Source organism: Aquarana catesbeiana, linkage group LG06, assembly GCF_042186555.1.
Source record: "Aquarana catesbeiana isolate 2022-GZ linkage group LG06, ASM4218655v1, whole genome shotgun sequence".
Taxonomy (NCBI): Eukaryota; Metazoa; Chordata; class Amphibia; order Anura; family Ranidae; genus Aquarana; species Aquarana catesbeiana.
In genome coordinates this window covers 23375417-23398866 of record NC_133329.1, presented here as the reverse complement: position 1 = coordinate 23398866, position 23450 = coordinate 23375417, and the positions used below count along the sequence as shown (strand labels likewise).

General features: G+C 41.9%; 1 protein-coding gene across 1 annotated transcript in view; it reads right to left on the bottom strand.

Annotated features, from left to right (window-relative positions):
* Positions 1–23450, bottom strand: part of LOC141147914 (uncharacterized) — a 37481-nt gene that overhangs the window by 13970 nt on the left and 61 nt on the right. The window contains exons 2-6 of the mRNA XM_073635072.1: positions 21469–21498; positions 19055–19189; positions 10797–11047; positions 10600–10719; positions 4717–4894 (exon numbers count right to left, since the gene is read on the bottom strand). Coding sequence (XP_073491173.1) covers positions 4717–4894; positions 10600–10719; positions 10797–11047; positions 19055–19189; positions 21469–21498 — 714 coding nt within the window. The remainder of the gene's footprint in view (positions 1–4716; positions 4895–10599; positions 10720–10796; positions 11048–19054; positions 19190–21468; positions 21499–23450) is intronic.

Below are 23450 nucleotides of genomic sequence, written 5' to 3'. Positions count from 1 at the left end.
GCGTGAAGCCAGGAAGTGGCAGCCACAGAAATATGTGGGTGGGAGATTTTCTGTTTTTCTTCTCCAGTCAGTGGAAAGGAGTTTGGCCTTAAGGGTCAGAGTTCGTCCCCATCCATTTTTTTCCAGGGGCCGTTATACTCACTCCTTGTTTCAACCCTCATACAGCATGTAACTTGGACAGTCCCGCCTATCAGGCCATTTTTTTGTGTCCTTGGGACTTGAATTGATTTGACTGTCCTTTTTTGAACCAATCAAGAGATTCTGTTGGTCCTTTTTATCTCAGAAGGTGGTTTCTTTGGTTGCTATCACTTCACGAAGTGGAGTGTCAGAGTTGGCGGCTCTTCATGTAAGGAGCCATTCTTGGTCTCGCATCATAAGGTGATGTTGCGTCCTCGTCCATTTTTATTGCCTAAAGTGGTTTCCAGTTTTCACTTGAATCAGGACAGTGTCTTGCCTTTTATTTTTCACCTAATCCACAGTCGGCAGGAGAAAGATTGCTACCTACTCTAGAGGTAGTTCAGACATTCAGAGTCTACTTGAGTTGTCAGCACAAGTCAGGAATCCCGGTTGTGCTGCCAGAAGAGCCCAGGAAGGGCAGGCAGCATCCAGAATATTTAGCAGTGGATCTGCTAGTTTATCAATGATGCCTATGGTTTAAATGGCAAAGAAAAAAAAACATTTTTACTGGGGAGAGATTCTCTACCAGGTGTGGGAGTATTTTGGGCCACCCATCATTGGGTGTCAGTGGCCCAGATGTTCAAGATCACTATTTGGTCTTTTTTTTTATACATCTACAGGGTTTTTTACCAGGTCGATGTCAACCACATAGATGATGCTGCCTTGGCCTCAGCGTATTACAAATAGTAGAGTAGGTCCTTCTTTGATGGCAGTTTCTATGATGGTGTCTCCCTCCCCTCAGGGACATTGCTTTGGGACATCCCACATAGTAATTACTATGGCTGCTCTGTGTCCCGTGATGTACGATAAAGCAAATAGGATTTTTATTACAGCTTTAAAACCTGTAAAATTCTTTTTCTTGGAGTACATCACAGGACACAGAGGTCCCTCCTCTCTTATTGGAATATACATTGCTTTGCTACAAAACTGATGTGCTTCCTGTGAAGGAGGGGTTATATTGAGGGGAACTTCCTGTCTTTTGTTTTCCAGCGTCCATTCACCTATAGGTGACCTATAACCCACATAGTAATTACTATGGCTGTTCTGTGTCCCAAGATGTACTCCAAGAAAAGGATTTTACAGGTAAGCTGTAATGAAAATCCTATTATTCCATTCCAACATAACACATTCCAGAAGGAAAGGCAGCAAAAATTGTTCTGGTTGAAGAATTTCAGATAGAAGATTCTAGATTTAAAATAATTATTAGAAATGCAAAAGTCTGATTCCAAAAAATTGTATGTAGCGCCCCCCTGGGTCTACTGAAGGCAAGGAGGTACCTACATTCCCCCCTTCCTGCCCAGGCCAATTTTCAGCTTTAAGCGCTGTTGCTTTTTAAATGAAAATTTCACATTCATGCTACACTGTATCCAACACATTTCATTTTTTCCCACAAATAGAGCTTTCTTTTGGTGGTATTTGATCACCACTGGGGTATTTCTTTTTTGCTGAACAAATAGAAAGAAGACTGAAAATTTTGAAAAAAAAAGTTTTTCTTTGTTTCTGTTATAAAATTTTGTAAATAAGTTTTCTCCTTCAGTGATGGGCACTGATGAGGCTGCACTGACTGGCACTGATAAGGCAGCACTGACGGGCACTGATGAGATGACACCAATGAGGTGGCACTGATGGCCACTGATAATGCGCACTAATGTGCAGCACTGATGGGCACTGATATGCAGCACTGATGGGCACTAATATGCAGCACTGATGGGCATTGATAGATTGCACTGATGGGCACTCATAGGTGACACTGATAGGTGACACTGATGGGCACTGGAAGGCTGCACTCATGGGTACTTATGGGTGGCACTGATGGGCACTGATAGGCAGCACTGATGGACACTGATGTGTGGCACTGATACAGAGGCACTGGCAGGCATTAGTGATGGGCACTGATTGGCATCATTTATATGCACTGATTTGCATCCCTGGTGGTCATGGGTGGCATACCTGGTGGGCATACCTGGTGGTCATCAAAGGTGGGCATCCCTGGTGGTCCTGGGTGGGCATCCTTGGGGGGGCTTTGCTGATAATCAAACAGCGCAGACACCCCCTGTCAGGAAAGCAGCCAATCGGCTCTCCTTTACTCGCATCTGTCAGATGCGATAGAGGAAAAGCTGATACATGGCTTTACCTGTTTACACAGTGATCAGCTGTGATTGGACACAGCTGATCACATGGTAAAGAGCCTCTGTCAGACTGACACACAGCACCACCGGTTGCCGCGCTGCGCGCCCCCACAGGCGTGCGGTGGCTTGTTATCCTGAAAGACGTCATATGACGTCCAATCAGGATAACGGAACCACCGACCAGCCGTCATTCTGCTATAGGCCGAGTGGGAAGTGGTTAAGCCAATCCGGCAACACTGTAAGCACATTTTAGATATACAGTATCTCACAAAAGTGAGTACACCCCTCACATTTTTGTAAATATATTATTATATCTTTTCATGTGACAACACTGAAGAAATGACACTTTGCTACAATGTAAATTAGTGAGTGTACAGCTTGTATAACAGTGTAAATTTGCTGTCCCCTCAAAATAACTCAACACACAGCCATTAATGTCTAAACCGCTGGCAACAAAAGTGAGCACACCCCTAAGTGAAAATGTCCAAATTGGGCCCAATTAACCATTTTCCCTACCTGGTGTCATGTGACTCATTAGTGTTACAAGGTCTCAGGTGTGAATGGGGAGCAGGTGTATTAAATTTGGTGTTATCGCTCTGACTCTCTCATACTGGTCAGTGGAAGTTCAAAATGGTTGCCGGCACTGGGGAGCTACAGTTCATTGAGGGAACCATGAATGCCAACATGTACTGTGACATACTGAAGCAGAGCATGATCCCCTCCCTTCAGAGACTGGGCCACAGGGCAGTATTCCAACATGATAACGACCCCAAACACACCTCCAAGACGACCACTGCCTTGCTAAAGAAGCTGAGGGTAAAGGTGATGGACTGGCCAAGCATGCCTCCAGACCTAAACCCTATTGAGCATCTGTGGAGCATCCTCAAACGAAAGGTGGAGGAGTGCAAGGTCTCTTTGGGCCCAAATTCAACATTTTCAGTTAGAGGTGTACTCACTATTGTTACCAGCGGTTTAGACATTAATGGCTGTGTGTTGAGTTATTTTGAGGGGACAGCAAATTTACACTGTTATACAAGCTGTACACTCACTACTTTACATTGAAGCAAAGTGTCATTTCTTAAGTGTTGTGACATGAAAAGATAGAAAAAAATATTTAAAAAAATGTGAGGGGTGTACTCACTTGAGTGAGATACTGTATATATTGTCTTAGAAATTCACTGAGGGACATTTTTATGCAAATTAGTGACATACAGTATATCCCGGTGGGAGCTGTAGGTCTATTCGTATTAACACAGCAGGTGTTCAAAAAAACTCTCCTGCTTCTGCCTAAGCCATCCTGTCCCCTCCCCAACGTGTGTCGACACAGGGAATCATGTGTCTTCCTCAGGGGGATTGCTACAGCCATTCACTAAAACTGGAAGAGAAGCAGTTTAACCTTAAACAGTGCAGAGGGTTCTTTACTGTCAGAGCAGTAAGCATGTGGAATTCTCTTCCACAAGCAGTGGTATCAGCAGGGAGCATCAATAGTTTAAAAAAACTATTAGAGTGGCACCTTAATGACCACAACATAGAGGGATATACAATGTACCATTGACATAACAACATACAAACAAACACACGCATACACACACACACACGCACACATCACAGGTTTAACTGGATGGACTTTTTTCAACCGCACCAACTATGTAACTATGTAACTCAACCACTCAATCATTCATCTCCCTGCTAGATTTTGTACTAAAGCTGAAAGCTAACAAGTGAAAACAGGAAAGAGTTCCTTGGTAAACCATGATAGTAGAGTGATGACTATGGTACTCACCCAACTTGCAAGAAATGTATAGACTGTGGGAAGTTTTTTACACAAACACAAGTAGAGCAAAGTGTAAAGTTTACCATAGCAGCAAGTTTACTAAGTTACTATAGCAGCAAAAGGAAATTTCCAGGAGTCTATAAGGATCTGTATGAATGGGCTTTTGTTTGTTTCAAATTGGTTTAGCATCCTCATACAGATCTATGAAGCAGGACAAATGCAGGTCAGAAGAATGTCGACTGCGAGTCAAATTCACCATTCAATGTATTCTATACTCTCTGAAGCATTTATGACTGAAGTCAAAGTGAAGCCATCAACACAAGCCCAAAGCCTGTCAACAAAGGCCCTTAGAATGAACTGGAACCAGGGCTGCCAATGCATTGCTCACACCTCAGGTTTCTGGTGAACCAAGTAGAAAAGAATTCCCCTCTACTAGATTTGAGAAAATCTGATTATCTAAATAATGTGGTAGTGCATGAAACCCGCTGACTCACAAGACACTTCCCATGAGAGGTGGCAGCAAAGACCTTTTTTGTAGATATGGAAGACATTGGATCTATGTTCTTAAGATTGATAGAAATAATGCAATATAAACATTCAGAAATTCTTGTTGTCATTTTACAACCATCAACTTACCGTTCGGATCAGTAAATTTTAGCATCGCTTTTGCATCTCTTGTGATCAGTAAATATGATAAGGAAGTTGGCACACTAAACACTTCAGTATATTCGTCCGTGATATTTAGATGGATTTTCAGGAGGCGCACAGATGAATTAAGAGGCTTAGACAAAAGCAATTCAAATGAGTGCAAAAGCTGCCAAAAAGAATTAAAAAATAAATTATATTATTTGAATGAAACCCACAAAAGTTATAAAAGGGTGAATGTGTTAATGGGCCCATACCCTCTGCTATAAGTTATTGAAACACACATTTACTAAAACTATGTTTACGATGCTTCAGTTTATGAATGAAAAGGACCCTCTGTCTCCTCTCCATTCATCTTCAGTGCAACTGAGGCTACAGAGAAAGGGACTGGGGAATCTGTCCTCAGCCCCTCTCCCTGCCTCACTGTGCCTCCACAACACAGAACACTCGGGACAGGGATCCCATCACAGACTTCCCCACAGCAGACAGACCGGTGTCAGACACCATGATGAATGGGACATGCTGCTGTCCCTGAGATCGTCCCTGCAAGCTGACATGGTCAGAGGGATAAATGACTGCAAGAGGGAGGTGCAAGCCTTAGGCCACAGAGTGCATCAGGTAGAGCACAAGATGGAGGAATACACCTCATCCTATAATGTAATGGTGGAGGCCCACACAGCTCAGGGGGAAGACATTGCATGGATAAAGGACAAGCTGGCGGACCTTGAGGACAGGTCCAGGAGGAACAACCTCAAATTGAGGAGTATACCTGAAGCAGTTCCCCCCATTAGCTATTGCAATTCGCCCAGACCCTATTCTCCACTTTAATGCCAGCAGCAACTGCACAAGATCTTCTTGTGGATAGGATTCACAGGGTCCCCACACCATCCCTTCTCCCTGCTGACACACCCAGGGATTTACTGCTGAGAGTACATTATTATCACATAAAGGATCAAATATTGCAAGTCTCACGTAAACCAGAAAACATCCCACAACAATATGTGGACATCAGATTACTCCCTGATCTGTCCAGACACACCCTACAATGCCGTCGCAACCTGATGACAATCACAAAGACACTGAGGAACCATAAAATCCTCCACAAATGGAAATACCCGGCAACGCTTTCCATTATCCACAACTGGGCCACCATTACAGTATCCACATTAGAAGAGGGGCTTGCTGCCCTGCGGAGATGGAATATACTCCCTGATCAAACCACCCTCCATTCACTCCCTGCAGGGCCGCCTATTATACAAAATTAATGGTAAATTGTAACCCACAAGCGCTCTTCAAAGAAGAACACCGGTGGAAGCTCATAGCAATGACCTGTAAGCATAACACTATCTCTGGAGAAAAGCTTCTTTATTGAACACTCTTCAACACCCCTACACCATCTGTAGCAGTTACGTCTGCACTAGGATCAGTTTTTTCTTTCAGATCCATTTATTATGATACCTGTGTTGATTTTTCTTTTTTTTTTTCTGTTGTTCTTCTTTTTATTGTTTACCTTGAAATACACAGTTCAGTTCGAAGTAACCTCAACCTTTCTACTGACATGGAAGATCCACATCTGCTCTTTTCCAGGAGCATGGCAGCTGCAACCTACCAAATACGTGGTCACAGTGAGTACCCACACCACAATGCCTTACCAAACATACTACGATCCTTACAATGATGATCAAATGCTTGTCGATTAACGCCCGTGATCTAAACCACCCGGCAAAAAGATTTTCTCTATGGAAGGAAGCTAACAAACAAAAGGCAGACATTCTCTGCGTCCAAGAAACGCATTTTCAAACCGATTACAACCCACACTGTAAGCATAAGGATTATCCGTTCATATACCTGGCCTGCACACCAAACCATAAGAAAGGAGGTGTCATGTTAGCCATTAAAAACTCCCTCTCATTCCAACCCAAGAATATTGTTCTTGATGACGGAGGCAGATACATCATTGTAACTGGGGATATCAACTCTAAACCATACACCCTGGTCACGATATATGCACCAAATTCACACCAAATTCGGTTCATAAAGAAGGTTATCCACAAAGTGAACTCAATGAAATATGGCAATGTCCTGATCTGCGGAGATTTCAACGTGACATCTGATCCAGTATTTGACACCCCATCAGGCAAACCCAAGGGTACCCCACCACTTCAAACACTTCTTCACAAAGAGGAACTGTTCGACGCATGGAGATGCCTCCATGCCAATGAAAGAGATTACACCTTTTTCTTCAATAGGCATTGCTCATACTCCCGTATAGATATGTTTTTGACGGACAAGTGGCTTCTACAAAATGTGGAGACCACAAATATACATGACATAACGTGGTCAGACCACGCTGCCATATCTATGTCTATAATAGAACGGGGAGTCTCCTCCTCACCCCCCCATCTGGCGCTGCAACATTAAACTACTCCAGGAATCACACGCCTCTAAATCAATTTCCCAGCACCTAAACAATTTCTTTGCAGACAATGTAGGCTCAGTAAACGACCCATACATTTTATGGAATTCCCATAAGGCCTACATGAGAGGCATTCTCATACGACTAGGGGCTAATGAAAAAAAAAGGCGGACTCAGCAGCTTAATGACATTCTAAAATCAATTCATGATTTAGAATCCAAAAACAAGATAGCACCTACATTACCACTATCTGACACTCTGAATAGCCTCAGAGAGAAACTTAGAGAACTACTGTCTCAACAATACGATAAACATCTTAGGTGCCTACGTCTAACCCACTACACAAACGCCAACAGAGCAGGCAAATACCTAGCAAATAGACTTAAGGCAATCCGTTCAAAGACAAGGATTACATACCCTAAACATCCTACGTTATCCCACAAAATTACAAATCCACAATGTTGTAATATGTTGTAATGTTCACCGATTTATGTGGGACATTGTTGTGTGTATGTACACATGCAGTCAATGTTGACCGAATGGTTGATTTGTCCAACTGAATTTTAACAGCTGAAGACTCTTTGATGTGTTAATCTTATGCAAGTCTATTTGAACATTTCAAAGGGTATTCAGGTGGTATGTTAATCTAATCTAATTACATATATCTAAAGGGGACTTGTTGATGTTGATATGCGGGAGTGCAAATTGGGGCGGTTTATGACTGCAACTGTTCACGGCTGGGAGTTGTTGTCTGTTTGAAAGACAAAAGCTAATCAAAGTCCTAAATTGAAATGGCCAATCAAATTGCTCAGCCATTCAATATTTAGTGAATATAACACGGCATTCAGTCTATAGGTTTGGTAAGTGAGGCTTGTCTGTATGGGGAAGTGAGGCTTGTCTGTGTATGAGGGAGGCTTGTCTGTGCATGGCTGGGAAGACTGAATTATATGGGAAGACTGAATAATATGGGTCTCTGAATTATATTTCCTCTGTCGGATTTCTTTGTCATCTGTGGACTTTGGACTTTGTTCTGTGTTGGAAGTCAATAAAGTGCATCTCTCTGGAAGAATTGGGTTGCTGCGGAAGAGTACTTACATCATCATTATATAATAACCTAAATATTAATTATCTATACACCCAATATTAATTAATATAGACCCGATCACTACACACAAGACATAGCGAATAAATTTGCTGATTACTACAGCTCATTGTATAACCTAAATAACAATCCCACAACACCCCAACCGACCGCAGAACACATTCAAACATTCTTGCAGAACATAAACCTACCTACTCTCACTGAGCACCAACCTGAAACCTTAAATGCACCAATTACAACCCAGGAAATAGAACTAACTATTAACACGCTTCCAAACAGGAAATCTCCTGGACCTGATGGGTTTTCTAACAAATATTTTAAACTATTTAAATGCACCCTCTCTCCACATCTCTCCACAGTATATAACAAAGCTGTTGAGTCTGCCACCTTACCTCAAGAAATGCTGAAGGCACACATAGTCACCATACCGAAACCAGGCAAAGAATCCAACACTCCGGCCAACCTTAGGCCCATTTCCCTTCTCAACTCGGATATCAAAATTTATGCCAAACTCTTAGCCAAAAGACTAACAAATATTATCCCCACAATTATAAAGCGCGACCAGATGGGTTTTGTGAGGGGGAGACAAACCTCTGATGCAACCAGGAGAATTGTTAATGTGATACATTGTGCTGAGAAAAATCGAACGCCTTCTCTGCTGCTATCCTTGGACCAACTCAAGCACTGGTTCCAAAAACCTGATGTACCACTGTGGGTGGACATAGAAACAACATTAGCACCGACCAACAACCTGACATGCCTAACTATGAGCGACAGGTGGATACCATGGGATACAAAACAAATGTCACCCCCTATGCAGATATCCTTAAGAGCCTGGAGATTTCTACTGGAACATAACCACACAGACAAGACTGACACAAAATATGATCTACCTTTAACTCTACTAAACTCAATGATACCCATGATGAACGTCAAAGACCTAGTGCAAAAAGGTATAACACATATCCCTGACTTCTACATAGGAACCAAAACCAAGTCTGTAGAACAAGTTAAGACACAATACAACCTTTCTAACGACAGCCTATTCACATGCATAAGGATCATACACTTCTTAAAATCGCATTCTCACCCAACAACTTCCCTTCCATACAAAATATGGCAATTCTACTCTAAGAGCAAACAAGACACGAAAGGAATATCTTTTTTCTACAACGTCATCAAAGACAAACATACATTTACTAAAATTACAGCTATGACAAAATGGGAAAAAAGATCTAAACACTACCTTCACAGAAGAACAATGGCAATGCACATTTAAAGAAATGCATAGAGCATCCCATTGTGTTAACCACTGGGAAATAACAATTAAATTAGCAAACAGATGGCACTACACACCATACAGAATCTCAACTTACTTCCCTGGGTCATCACCACACTGCTGGAGGGCTTGCGGTCAAATTGGGAACCTTCTTCACATGCTTTGGCATTGCCCTACAGTTAAAAGTCTATGGAACCAGGTATTCCAATTAATATCATGCCTAACAGGAATGCTTACGGCCCCAGATCCAGCTCTAGCAATTCTTCACTTAAATATAGACAAATTCCACGTAGATTTCAGACCAGTCATAACCCACATATTAATAGAGACGAGATTACCAATACTGCACAACTTGAAGTTTACAAAAGCCATAAACCTATCAGACATTACCAAAAATGTGCAAAAATAAGTATCGGTAATCGGTATCTGTGAGTACTTGAAAAAGGTATCGTACTTGTACTTGGTCTTAAATACCAAAAAAATACACTAGTAGACACTGCTACTATGCCACTACTACAGTTATCTTCCAGATTCCAGGTCCAGTTCTTAGAGGCTTCACTGCTGCTTACTGAACACAGGGAGTCGACTGTTCAGCACAAGCACCTTTCAGAGAATGCTTTTCATCCATGGTGTCACTGCTCTGACTCTCCACCTCATCCAATCAGAGAACACTTTGTATTCATTTAGATAATGCAAAGCATTCCCTGAATGGCACACATGCCAAGCTGCCACCCTCCTGTGTTCACAATGCCACTCGGTATGGGACCCAAAAGCAAATTGAGAGAGTTGGAGTGGTAGTGTAGTAGTGTTGTCTATTACGGTGATTCCCTGCTTCTGGAGGGATCTCACAGGTCTGGAATATACGTAGTTACATTGGTTCAAGTTAGAAACAACATAACTAGGTATAAAATGTCCAGACCTGGAATTCTTCTTTAATTTCTTGGGTTATAACCTCTAAAGCAGTCAACAGTATACAGTATAACTGAAATTCAGCCCAGTATATAAAAATGTTCCATTAGCAACAAAATAATGTTACCTTCACTAATACTATACTGTATATGCTTCTACGATTCTTACCTTATTATGAATATCCCCCACATCAATAAAGTCTCCATAACTAAGAGATGAAATTTCATTGAACACATCTTTGTGGGAAGCTTTCATTGTACAATACAAGGAGCACAAAAAAAAATAAACCTGTAGAGAAAAAACAATGTTTACCTAGGGATCAGAGATACGTAGACGATGTATGACTTTACATGGAGGGTTCTTACTTGGGACTTCTTCTCCTCCAACAATGTGTAAACATCAGACAGGAGCTGAGTGTCATTGTAATCTGCCATGCAGCCAATTGTAGGAACCAAAATGATGGACTCAGCCGGGGAAATCTCCAGAGCTCTCTTCAGCCCATAGAGGAGGGATTGATTGCAGATTAATATAGGTTTATAGTAATAGTAATTTGCAGAATACCTTCTTATACTTTGAAAGAAATCACTCTTGTCATTGGTGACAACTTTATTTGTTTCTGAAAAAAAAATTGTTTCATTGAAAAGTAGAAAGTTAAAGATAAAAGTGGTAGTAAATACTCATACTAACTACTCTTAAAAGTGACCCCCCACATATCCTGCATACCCTATATAAAAAAGATTTGTGTTCTTACTTATTTTCAGTCTGCTCCAGTGTAGTCACATGATCCTGCAGCTCTGACTACCCTGTGTAAGGCAAGGCTTGACAATGACAGTAAATTTTCAGAGCCCTGACGTCACCTATAGGGACCTATTGCCCAGTAGGGATGAGCCGAACACCCCCTGGTTCGGTTCGCACCAGAACTTGCGAACAGACCAAAACTTTGCACGAATGTTAGAACCCCATTCAAGTCTATGGGACTCAAACGTTCAAAATCAAAAGTGCTAATTTTAAAGGCTAATTTGCATGGTATTGTCCTAAAAAGGGTTTGGGGACCTGGGTCCTGACCCAGGGGACATGTATCAATGCAAAAAAAAGTTTTAATAACGTCAGTTTTTTCGGGAGCAGTGATTTTAATAATGCTTAAAGTGAAACAATAAATGTGTAATATTCCTTTCAATTTCGTACCTGGGGGGGTGTCTATAGTATGCCTGTAAAGGGGCGCATGTTTGCCGTGTTTAGAACAGTCTGACAGCAAAATGACATTTCAAAGGAAAATAGTCATTTAAAACTACTCGCGGCTATTAATGAATTGCTGGTCCGACAATACACATAAAAGTTTGTTGATAAAAACTGCATGGGATTTCCCCACAGGGGAACCCCGAACCAAAATTTAAAAAAAAACTGGCGTGGGGGTCCCCCTAAATTCCATACCAGGCCCTTCAGGTCTGGTATGGATATTAAGGGGAACCCCGTACCCAAATTTTTAAAAAAAATGACGTAGGGGTCCCCTTCAAAATTCATACCAGACCCTTCAGGTCTGGTATGGATTTTAAGGGGAACCCTGCGCCAAATTTTTTTAAAAAATTGGCGTGGGGTCCCCCCAAAAATCCATACCAGACCCTTATCCAAGCACGCAACCTGGCAGGCCGCAGGAAAAGAGGGGGGACGAGAGGGCGCACCCCTCCTGAACCGTACCAGGCCACATGCCCTCAACATTGAGAGGGTGCTTTGGGGTAGCAGCCCCCAAAACACATTGTCCCCATGTTGATGAGGACAAGGGCCTCATCTCCACAACCCTTGGCCAGTGGTTGTGGGGGTCTGCGGGCGGGGGGTTTATCAGAATCTGGAAGCCCCCTTTAACAAGGGGACCCCCAGATCCTGTCCCCCCCTGTGTGAAATGGTAATGGGGTACAAAAGTACCCCTACTATTTCACAAAAAAACTGTCAAAAATGTTAAAAATGACAAGAGACAGTTTTTGACAATTCCTTTATTTAAAGTCTTCTTTTTTCCATCTTCTTTCTTCTATCTTCTTTCGGTTTCTTCCTCCATCTTCTTCTTCCTCCGCTCCTCTGCTTATTTCTCCGGTGTTCTCGTCCGACATCTTCCGTAATGGGTGACCCCTCTGACATCACGGGGAATGCCACAGGGAAGTCCCCGTCAAGTCCCTGTGTGTCAGAGGGGGGCGGGGTCACTGGGTGACCCCGCCCTCCATTATTTAAGAACCATCAGAAGACAAGATGCGTCACACAGCGGGAGCCTCCCATGGATGCGGAGCGGCCCAAAAAGAAGATGAAGAGAAGAAGATGAAGAGAAAAAGATGAAGAGAAGAAGATGAAGAAAAAAGATGAAGAGAAAAAGATGAAGAGAAGAAGACGCCGCAGAGGAAGATGCCGGACGAGAACACCAGAGAAAGAAGCAGAGGATCGGAGGAAGAAGAAGATGGAGGAAGAAACCGAAGGAAAATAGAGAAAGAAGAAAGAAGATAGAAAAAAGAAGACTTTAAATAAAGGAATTGTCAAAAACTGTCTCTTGTCATTTTTAACATTTTTGACAGTTTTTTGTGAAATAGTAGGGGTACTTTTGTACCCCATTACCATTTCACAAGGGGGGGCTGGGATCTGGGGGTCCCCTTGTTAAAGGTGGCTTCCAGATTCTGTTAAGCCCCCCGTGCCCGCAGACCCTCACAACCACCGGCCAAGGGTTGTGGGGATGAGGCCCTTGTCCTCATCAACATCAACATGGGGACAAGGTGTTTTGGGGGGCTGTTACCCCAAAGCACCCTCCCAATGTTGAGGGCATGTGGCCTGGTACAGTTCAGGAGGGGGGGCCTCTCTCGCCCCCTCCTCTTTTCCTGCGGACTGCCAGGTTGCGTGCTCGGATAAGGGTATGGTATGGATTTTTGAGGGAACCCCACGCCAATTTTTTTTTTAAATTTTGGCGCGGGGTTCCCCTTAATATCCATACCAGACTTGAAGGGCCTGGTATGGAATTTAGGGGGACCCCCACGCCATGTTTTTTTAATTCTGGTTTGGGGTTCCCATGTGGGGAAATCCCATGCAGTTTTTATCAATGAACTCTTATGTGTGTTGTCGGACTGGCAATTCATTAATAGCCGCGAGTAGTTTTAAATGACTTTTTTTCCTTTGAAATGTCATTTTGCTGTTAGACTGTTCTAAACACCAGAAACATGCGCCCCTTTACAGGCATACTATAGACACCCCTCAGGTACGAAATTTAAAGGAATATTACACTTTTATTGTTTCACTTTAAGCATTATTAAAATGACTGCTCCCGAAAAAACGGTAATTTTTAAAACTTTTTTTGCATTGATACATGTCCCCTGGGGCAGGACCTGGGTCCCCAAACACTTTTTATGACAATAACTTGCATATAAGCCTTTAAAATTAGCACTTTTGTTTTCTCCCATAGACTTTTAAAGGGTGTTCCGCGGCTTTCGAATTTGCCACGAACACCCCAAATTGTTCGCTGTTCGGCGAACTGGCGAACAGCCGATGTCATGTTCTACTCGAACTCAAAGCTCATCCCTATTGCCCAGTCATTGTCGGCACTCCCTCCTCTCCCCTGTAGAAGCCTCTTACTGACATGTGCCGTGTGCTGCATGAGGCCTAAAGCAAACTGCTAACAGCAGCATAAAAAACCTTAAGAGATCAAAACCACCTATAAAAGTCTTGACGTCCTCAGTTTAGTAATCTAGTAAAAATACTGCACATAAAGAACCCCATCCTATCTGGTTGTAGTCTAGACTTCCAAATTTCACTCAGTCAGGAAGCCCCTGGTACAAAAGTTCATCTTGCTTAACTGTTTGCCTACTGGGATCTTTTACCCTTTTCCTGCCCAGGCCAGCTTTCAGCGCTGTTGCACTTTGAATGACAATTGCGCTGTCATGCAACACTGTACTTATACTGTACTTAGCATTTATTTTTACATAAATAGAGATTTCTTTTAGTGATATTCAACCACGTGAAGACAGCCCCATGCAGATAAACTGCGGCAGGGCGACCCTACTGAGCGAAATCACGTACCTGTGCCACTGGTGACCCCCTCCTGTTGTGATTGGATACAGGGGTAGTCAATCAGTGGGTCTTCTGGACGCAATGTCCACCGGGACCTGATGAACATTCTGAGGAGAGGCAGGACGCCGGTCTGCCTATGTAAACAAGGCAGATCGCTGTTCTGTCAGAGGGGAAAATGGAGATCTTGTGTTTCTGCCAAGCAGAAACACAGATCTCTGTTTTCCCTCAGTCAAAGCATCCCCACACAGTTATAAAGCACCCCTAGGGACAGGCTTAACCCTTTGATCTCACCTGATGTTTACCCATTCACTGCCAGTGTCATTAGTACAGTGCATGTTTTTTAGTGTCACTGGTCCCCAAAAAGTGTCAAAAGTGTCAGTTAGTGCCCAATTTGTATGTTGAAGTCCTACTAAAAATTGCTGGTCGCCACCATTAATAGTAAAAATAAAATAAATAAAAATTCCATAAAAATATCCCACAGTTTGTAGATATAAGGTTTGCGCAAACCAATCAATATACACTTATTGTGACTTTTTTTTACCAAAAATATGTAGAAGAATACATATTGACCTAAATTGATGAAGAAATTTGATTTTTTTACATTTTTTTTTTATTTAATGTTTTATAGCAGAAAGGAAAAAATATTCAGTTTTTTTCAAAATGATCAGTCTTTTTTTGTTTATAACCCAAAAAATAAAAACCGCAGAGGTGATCAAATACCACCAAAAGAAAGCTCTATTTGTAGGAAAAAAGGACATCAATTTTGGGTTTAGTGTCAGTTAAAATAACGCAGTGCCGTATCGCAAAAAATGGCCTGGTCAGGTGGGGGGTGAACCTTCTGGGGGTTAAAGTGGGTAATTAAAGTTAATCAAAGTTTTCCCTAATTTCTGTTATAATATTTTCCAAATAAATCATCTTTCTTCATAAGTTTAGGCCAAACTGTATTCTGCTACATGTCTTTGGTGAAAATAACCCAAATCAGTGTTCATTGTTTAGTCTGTAGGAGAGTTAGAGTCCACAAACTATGGTACGTATCTGAAAATTTACCAATCCTGATGTACTGACAGCTTATCTAATTTCTTGAGGCCCAAAAACACCACATCAGTTCGGGCCAAACATTTGCCTGTTCGGTTGTTCACCAAACACCCAAATTTGCAGGGTGTTTGCCAGGTGATTACTCAGATGAACACCCGGCAATGTATTCTGTGCCATGATTGGGTAAAGCTATGCCCAATCAGGGGGAAGTGTAGGCTGGTTGTTAAGAAGCGGGGTCGGTAAGCCGGTTGCGGCATCGTTAACAAATGATGAGTCATCATCTGTCAATGAGTTTCCCAATAACAATATAGAACAATAAAAGAAAAGTGCCAGTAAAAAAAAAGAAAAAAAAATGCTGCGTGGGGCCCCCCCCAAAATCCGTACCAGACCCTTATTTAGGCATGCAGCCTAGCAGGTCAGAAAAGGGGGGATGACCGAGCACCCCCCTGAACTATACCAGGCCACATACCCTCAACATGGGGGGGTGGGTGCTTTGGGGCAGGGGATGAGGGCAAGGGTCTGTGGGTGGGGGGATTATTGGAATCTGGGAGCCCCCTTAAACAAGGGGGAGCCCCCCATTTGAAGGAGTATTGGGTACCTAGTACCCCTACCCATTCGCAAAAAAGTGGCAAAAAGCAATAAACACAATAGACACTTGCTGACATTATACCTTTAATGTAAATCCATTGTCAATCACGCCACCCGCCAACCCGAAAAATAAAAAAACATTAAAAACACTCCACCTTCTGGGAGGCCTCCTGCCTCCTCTCCACTTTGACAATTCTTATATAGGTAAGGGGCAGGGCCGTAACGTCACATTCCCATCATGCACAAGTCCATGATGTCAGAAGGGGGCAGGGCCACTGGGTAACGTAGCTAGGTGGCCCCACCCCTTACCTATATAAGAAATGTCAAAGTGGAGAGGGGGCATTTGACATGAGGCTTCCCAGGAGGCAGAGCATTTTTCATTTTTTCTATTTTTCGGGGCAGTGGGCAGAATGATTGACAATGGATTTACATTATTTATTAATTTTTACCACTTTTTTGGTGAATGGGTAGGTGTACTATGTACCCGATACCCATTCACATGGGGGGGGGATCTGGAGGCCCCCTTGTTAAAGGTGGCTTCCAGATTTTTATAAGCCCCCATCTGCAGACCCCAACAACTACACCCCCCCGGTTGTCGGGAAGAGACCCTTGTCCCTATCAACATTGGGGCAAGGTGCTTTTGGGTGGGAGGGGGCACCTACCCCCCATGTTGAGGGCATGTGGCCTGGTATGGTTCATGAAGGTGGGTGCTTGCTTGTGCCCCCTCTTTCCTGCCAGGCTGTATGCTCGGATAGAGGTCTGGTATGAATTGGGGGGGCACACTGTTTTTTTTTTTAATTTTTGGCTTGGGTTCCCCTCAAAATCCATAACAGACCCAAAGGGCCTGGTATGGACTCGGGGGGGTGTGGTCCCCATGCCATTTTTCTCTTGATTTGACTCGTTTTTTTTCTTTAGAAATGTCATTTTTGCTGCAGCATATTTAATGCGTGCTACAGATGCGCCACTTTACAGGAATAGTAAGAGGACCCCCCAGGCACTATATTTAAAGGAATTTGTCATTTTTATTGTGGCATTTTAAGCATAATTAAAAACACTAAACAAAAAAGATAAATGGCGCAAGAACACACATCAAACATGAATGGACATGATACACATAAACATAAAACAAGTCCGGGATAAGACGGGCAGTGTGACTAATAACCCCGGATATGCAAAATCAAAAGTATAAAAATATATGTAGACTCTGCCACAAACATCCAGAGAGTAAAGATAATGGTCAATGAAAAAAATATATATAAAAGTCAATGAAATATATAGTTCAAAGGAATCTGATACTGTGCACCAGCGGCAGCTCACTTGAGAGTGGAAGCAAACAACTCTGAAAGATAATGTAGGAAAAAAGGCAAGAAGCGCCAATCTAAGTGCAGTATCATTAAAAACTTTAATTTAGATTATAAAAACAACAGCCAAATGGCTACTCACAAGGACAGGATTAATATAGGCAAGGACATTTAGTGGGTCCAGGGACGTCCTCCTCAGATGTTGTAAAGGTGCATAGTGCAGGTTTCGGTGGAGGTGCTGTCAGCGGTATGATGTACGGGTGGTCTGTGGGGTCTCTGCTGTGGGTGCTGAGCTGCAAGGAAGATGGAAGTGTCCGCAAGGAGAGCTGTTATCTACTAGGACATAGGAGCCAGGACCGTAGCTGCCCCTTTCTATTTGACAGACACCCTACCTAACCCCAAGGCTCAGAAAACAGAACCAACCACCAGATTCATTACTCAGTTCCATGCTAGTCACAAAAGAATGGAACGGATCATAAAAAAACATTGGTCGATCTTAGCTCAAGATCCCCATTTAGCACCTTCCTTACCCACTGTTCCTCAGTTTGCTTACCGGAGGGCCCCCAACGTGAAGACAAAGATTGCTCCTAGTAAAATCCCAGTTCAGAAAAAATCCTTTATATCCAAACAACTTACCCTCATTCCACTAGTAGGTATGTACCGGTGCAAGAAGGCATTATGCCTCACCTGTTCTCATGTCACACATGGCAAAAAAACTTTTAACACCAATGGGAATCAATATACCTTAAAGTCATTTTTCAATTGTTCAACCACCTATGTCATATACTGTATCTCCTGTCCCTGTGGGCTGTTGTATGTAGGCAGAACCATCAGGACCCTGCGTGCCAGGTTCGGGGAACACAGAAGAGCAGTACAGGCGAACAATCCTGTTGTTTTTATAATCTAAATTAAAGTTTTTAATGATACTGCATTTAGATTGGCGCTTCTTGCCTTTTTTCCTACATAATTAAAAACACTGCTCCTGCAAAAGCGATCATTTTTAAAGAAAATGTTTTTACTGATACATGTCCCCCAGGGCAGTACTCGGAGCCCTCATACCCTTTTCATGACCAATTACTTTAATATAATCCTTCAAAATGGGCACTTTTGTTTTTTTGTTAAAACATTTCCCCTGTTCAGGAGATCTGCTACCAATCCTTAGTGTTTAGTAAGAGGCATGGCACATTTTTTATAAGTTGTAATTTTTTGTCACTTTTTTTTTTAAAGAAAATAGTTTTTTCACATTTTATAAAATGTTTTACATACTGTTACCAGTGCTGTACAGCGTCATAATATAACTGGTGTGGCAGTGACCAGGGACACTGACTGGTGACCAAATGTAAAAAAATATATATGTATTTATTTTCTATTTTGTCTTTTTTTTTTTACCTTTTATTTAACATACTGTGCCCAGAGTTCTACAGTGCTACCATAGTAACACCAGTTGATCAGGATTTTTTTTGTGGCATTCTAACTTTTAAATGTCTTCCCCAGGAAACAGATTACACAAAGCTAGGGGAGTTGTTAGAGAACAAAAAAAATCACAAACACATACATGCTATGAACTGGATGGATCTGTGTTTTTATTTCAACCTTATGACTATATATCTATAAAGCATCATTTTAAAATAAGAGAACAGTTATGGTGCTGATTTTGCATTTACCTGCATAGTCCAGGGTGGTATATTGTCGTGTAACACAGGGGAATCTGAGTGATACAGAATTCAGAGCTTTCTCCAAAAATAATGCAATTCGCCTGGTCAGAGTTTTATCCATCAATACAGTAAGGGAGGTCCCCTCTATAACACAAATTATTCAGATGAAATAATGTTCTACTGATACTTTAGAAAACACACTCAGGATCGCTGGTAATATTGTAACAATATCTCAATAAAATGTTAGTAAGAGATTCCCTACCTTAACATTAAAAGTCAACAGCTACAAATACTGCAGCTGCTGACTTTTAATAAAAGGACACTTACCTGTCCAGGGATCCAGGGCCGTCCTCACCCAACCCCACTCTTCAGGTCCTCGGTGCTGGCATCTTTAGTGTGGGAAGCCAACTGTAACACCTTGAGGCTTCTCAACCAGCTCCCCACTGTGCATGCGTGAGCTATGCTTTGTTTTGTGAATGGTCCTGCAGCTTTGTGGGACCTGTGAGTAGTCCCAGAAGGCTGTGGGAGCAGGGGGGCAAACTTCCCCATGGATTGCCATGGTGACCTAGCCAGAAGTGGGAGCAGGTACCTGTCGAAACCAGGTACCCACTCCAACCCCCCAAAAAAATGTAAAGTGCTGACACTTAAAGTGTTACTAAAAACCCACAACAGTAAAATCAGTCTGTATATGCAGTAAAACATGAGAGAAAGACAAGTAACACCTTAAACAGTTTAAATCAGTAGACCCCCAGCACCAGGTTGGTTTGAGTTGATTATAACATCTGCTCTGATCCTCAAAGTCTGAAGTAGTCAACGCTGGTCTGGGCCTAGAGACCCCAAATTTCAGTTCCCAGAGACTGTGTGTTTTGAGGAGACATAGACTTGAATCCAAAGCAAGACCACTTCAAGGGTCCCCCAGGCACACGCCTCCCAAAGAGTAGTGTTCTCTTAAAAGTCAGAGCCCATAGTCAGTAGGCAAGAGGCTCTCCAAAAACCTCTGTCCTGGCAGGGTCTGTCAAACTATGTAACTGTATACGCAACATTTAGCCTCAGTTTACACTTGTGGATAGAGAGTGATTAAAAACTCACAGTTGACCCACATTTTTATGTTGTGTTGCAAAGCATTGTGGTGCCACAGAAACGATCTCCCCTTTATCTACCTACTGCTAAATGTGAACTGTTCAACTGAATGGAGAAAAAAAGGCCTCCAAGAAATGCTGGGACTTTGATGTGAGTTCATATAAAGTAGTCAGAGAATAAAAACATTTGGAGAGCTCATTGGCTCAGTTTTGGCTGCTCATAAAAGACAGGACTACCCTCCAGTGGAAATGCACCATAGTTTATACAAAAAACAGCCATTGTGTTTCAGGGTTCAGAAAAACTCCCCCTTATCAGGGTATCCTAAAACAGCCTTGATGAAGGAGGACTTTTTTCTGACCCCCTAAACACATTGACTGTTTTTAGTATAAGTGAATAAATTAGTTTGGACACTTTGGTCTTGTGCTCCTTCCATTGGTGCATGTTTTATTCTCTTCAACTGAATATGGCAGCACTACAACACCCCCACAACTGTGTGCAATGCATGTGGTTGTGGCACTATGGTATGGGTCTTATGGGTTAAAACAGGTTGGGTCCCACCACCACTACCACCACAAGAAAAAAATAGGAAAAAAGTAAAATAGGTTAGGTGGTGATATGTCACCTCCTCAACATCTGTTAAACACCCTCCTAAAGCCCCATACACATCAGATTTTCTGCTGAGTTTTTCCTTAAGATTTACCAAAACCATATAATAAGAGGTCAATCCTTAGGAGTTTCAATGTATATGCAATCAGGCAGGCCCTTGCACTACATGGTTTTGGTAAATCTGAAGGAAAAACTCAGCAGAAAATATCATAGTGTGTATGGGGCTTAAGAGTGATTCACCACAGAGCACTCTTCAAAGGGCAAACATTATGTACACAAGTCCTCAAAGTGTATGTCGGTCTGCAGCCGACTGGCTCCTGATCAGCACTCCCAGCCAATTGCAGAAAGCGCTGATCGAAGCGTACTTGTGGGGGGGTTGTCCCCTTGTCAGAACACAACAACAGCTCAGCGGGGGAGATCACTGGACTAACCTCACATGGTTAGTCCAGTGTCTCCGAACCAGAGCTGACAGGTTTTTTTTGTGCAACCCTCGGGGTTGCATGAAAAAAAACTGTAGTGTGTACCCGGCTTAACTTTGTAATGTCTCCTCCTTTAGAAAATCAACCCCATTGATAGGATCTCTTGAGACCACATGTCTTCTGAAGACCTAAGATGGATAATTTCTACCCTAGGTAGTCTATAGCTCTATTGGATTTATGGAGGCCAATCAAATCAATATGTAGACCTCTTTGGCAGACAGAGTACTTCTATCACAGATTCCTCACGTGGTGACTTACCTCTCTGCTTACAATGGTAGCCTTTAGTACCTGAGGAAAAAAGCAAAATTATTATATTATTATCTTAACCACTTGCCGACCGGCTCATGCTGATATACATCGGAAGAATGGCACGGCTGCGCAAAGCAACATACCTGTACGTTGCTTCGAATTTGCCGCCGTGTGGGTGCGCACGCCACCGACAGTATCACATGGACTGTATGTCCGCTGGATGCCCGTGATCGTCTCACGGAGAGGCAGAACAGGGAGATGCCGATGTAAACAAGGCATTTCCCTGTTCTGCCTAGCAACATGACAGAGATCTACTGCTCCCTGTCATTGGGAGCAGTGATCGCTGTCATGTGACTTGAAGCCCATCCCCCCACAGTTAGAATCACTCCTTAGGACACACTTAACCCCTTGATTGCCCCCTCGTGTTAACCCCTTCCCTGCCAGTGTCATTTGCACAGTAATCGGTGCATTTTTATAGCACTGATCGCTGTATAAAGGACAATAGTCCCAAAATAGTGTCAATAGTGTCCGATGTGTCCGCCATAATGTCGCAGTCATGATAAAAATCGCTGATTGCCGCTATTACTAATAAAGAAAAAATTATAAAAATGCCATAAAACAATACCCTATTTTGTAGACACTATAACTTTTGCGCAAACCAATCAATATACACTTGTTACAACTTTTTTTTTTTTACCAAAAATGTGTAGAAGAATACCTATCGGCCTAAACTGAGAAAGAAAGACATTTTTTTTTATATATTTTTTGGGGATATTTATTATAGCAAAAAGTTAAAAATATTGCTTTTTTTTCAAAATTGTCTTTTTTTGTTTATAGTGCAAAAAATAAAAACCGCAGAGGTGATCAAATACCCCCAAAAGAAAGCTCTATTTGTGGGAAAAAAAGGACATCAATTTTGTTTGGGTGCAACATCGTACAACCGCTCAATTGTCAGTTAAAGTGACGCAGTGCCGAATTGCAAAAAGTGCTCTGGTCAGGAAGGGGGTAAATTCTTCTGGGGCTGAAGTGGTTAATATTCCTAAATGTCAAAGGGGCAACAATCTAAACTATATTGTTTGCTTAAAGGTAACCCCCTCCCTAGAAAAATACACCATACTGAGTACATATACTCTACAGTATATTGGTAAAAGTATGAATCATAGATTTTTAAGGCACCGCCCTTAGAAACTTGCAGATATGTTTCCTATAAAAATAATACAAGTTTTTATTACAATATCGTTAAAAATACAGCAATATAAAAAAAGTGTAATTATACATGTTCCATATCACTTATTTTACAACTCAACACTATCCACATGCTTGCTAAGGGATAGTAATTTTGGTAGTGGACAATGTATATAGTCCCTTATTGGCAACCTGCAGAAGTTCAGAGGTGGCAGTCACTTGACGCGTTTCGCAGATGATAACGCTGCCTCCTCAGGAGCTTATCATGGTGGAATCTACAATAAGCATACCATTTAGTAGAGATTATATATGAATATATTAAAAATAAATGCAGTAAACAATTATTTACAACCAGTAATATAGTGTTATGTAACAAAAATCAATGTCAGTAAACTACTTACCACAACTCGCATTGGTTCGGGAACTACTTAGAATGGCAGACTATGTTACTGGCTGTATATAACTTTTGCCTGGATTTAATGCAAGTAACAGCAAGCCACAATTATATCATGATATTAAAAAACACATAAATCTTGTTTATATATTTCATACATTGTGTTTTTATAGCATCCACCACAACTCCTATTAGAAAATAAACATTTCATGTTTTTATAAAGGCAAAACTTTATTTTTTTCTTCATTTTTAGTGGCAAGGAATTATCTACCACATCAGGTTTTTATTACTATTTATGAAAAAAAGGATTATTTAATAAAAAAAATACTATATGCAAAGAAAATAATTTCATGTTTCTTAGTTTATATTTTCCTTTATTCTACATGCAAACCATGTCCATCAGTAGTGAGAG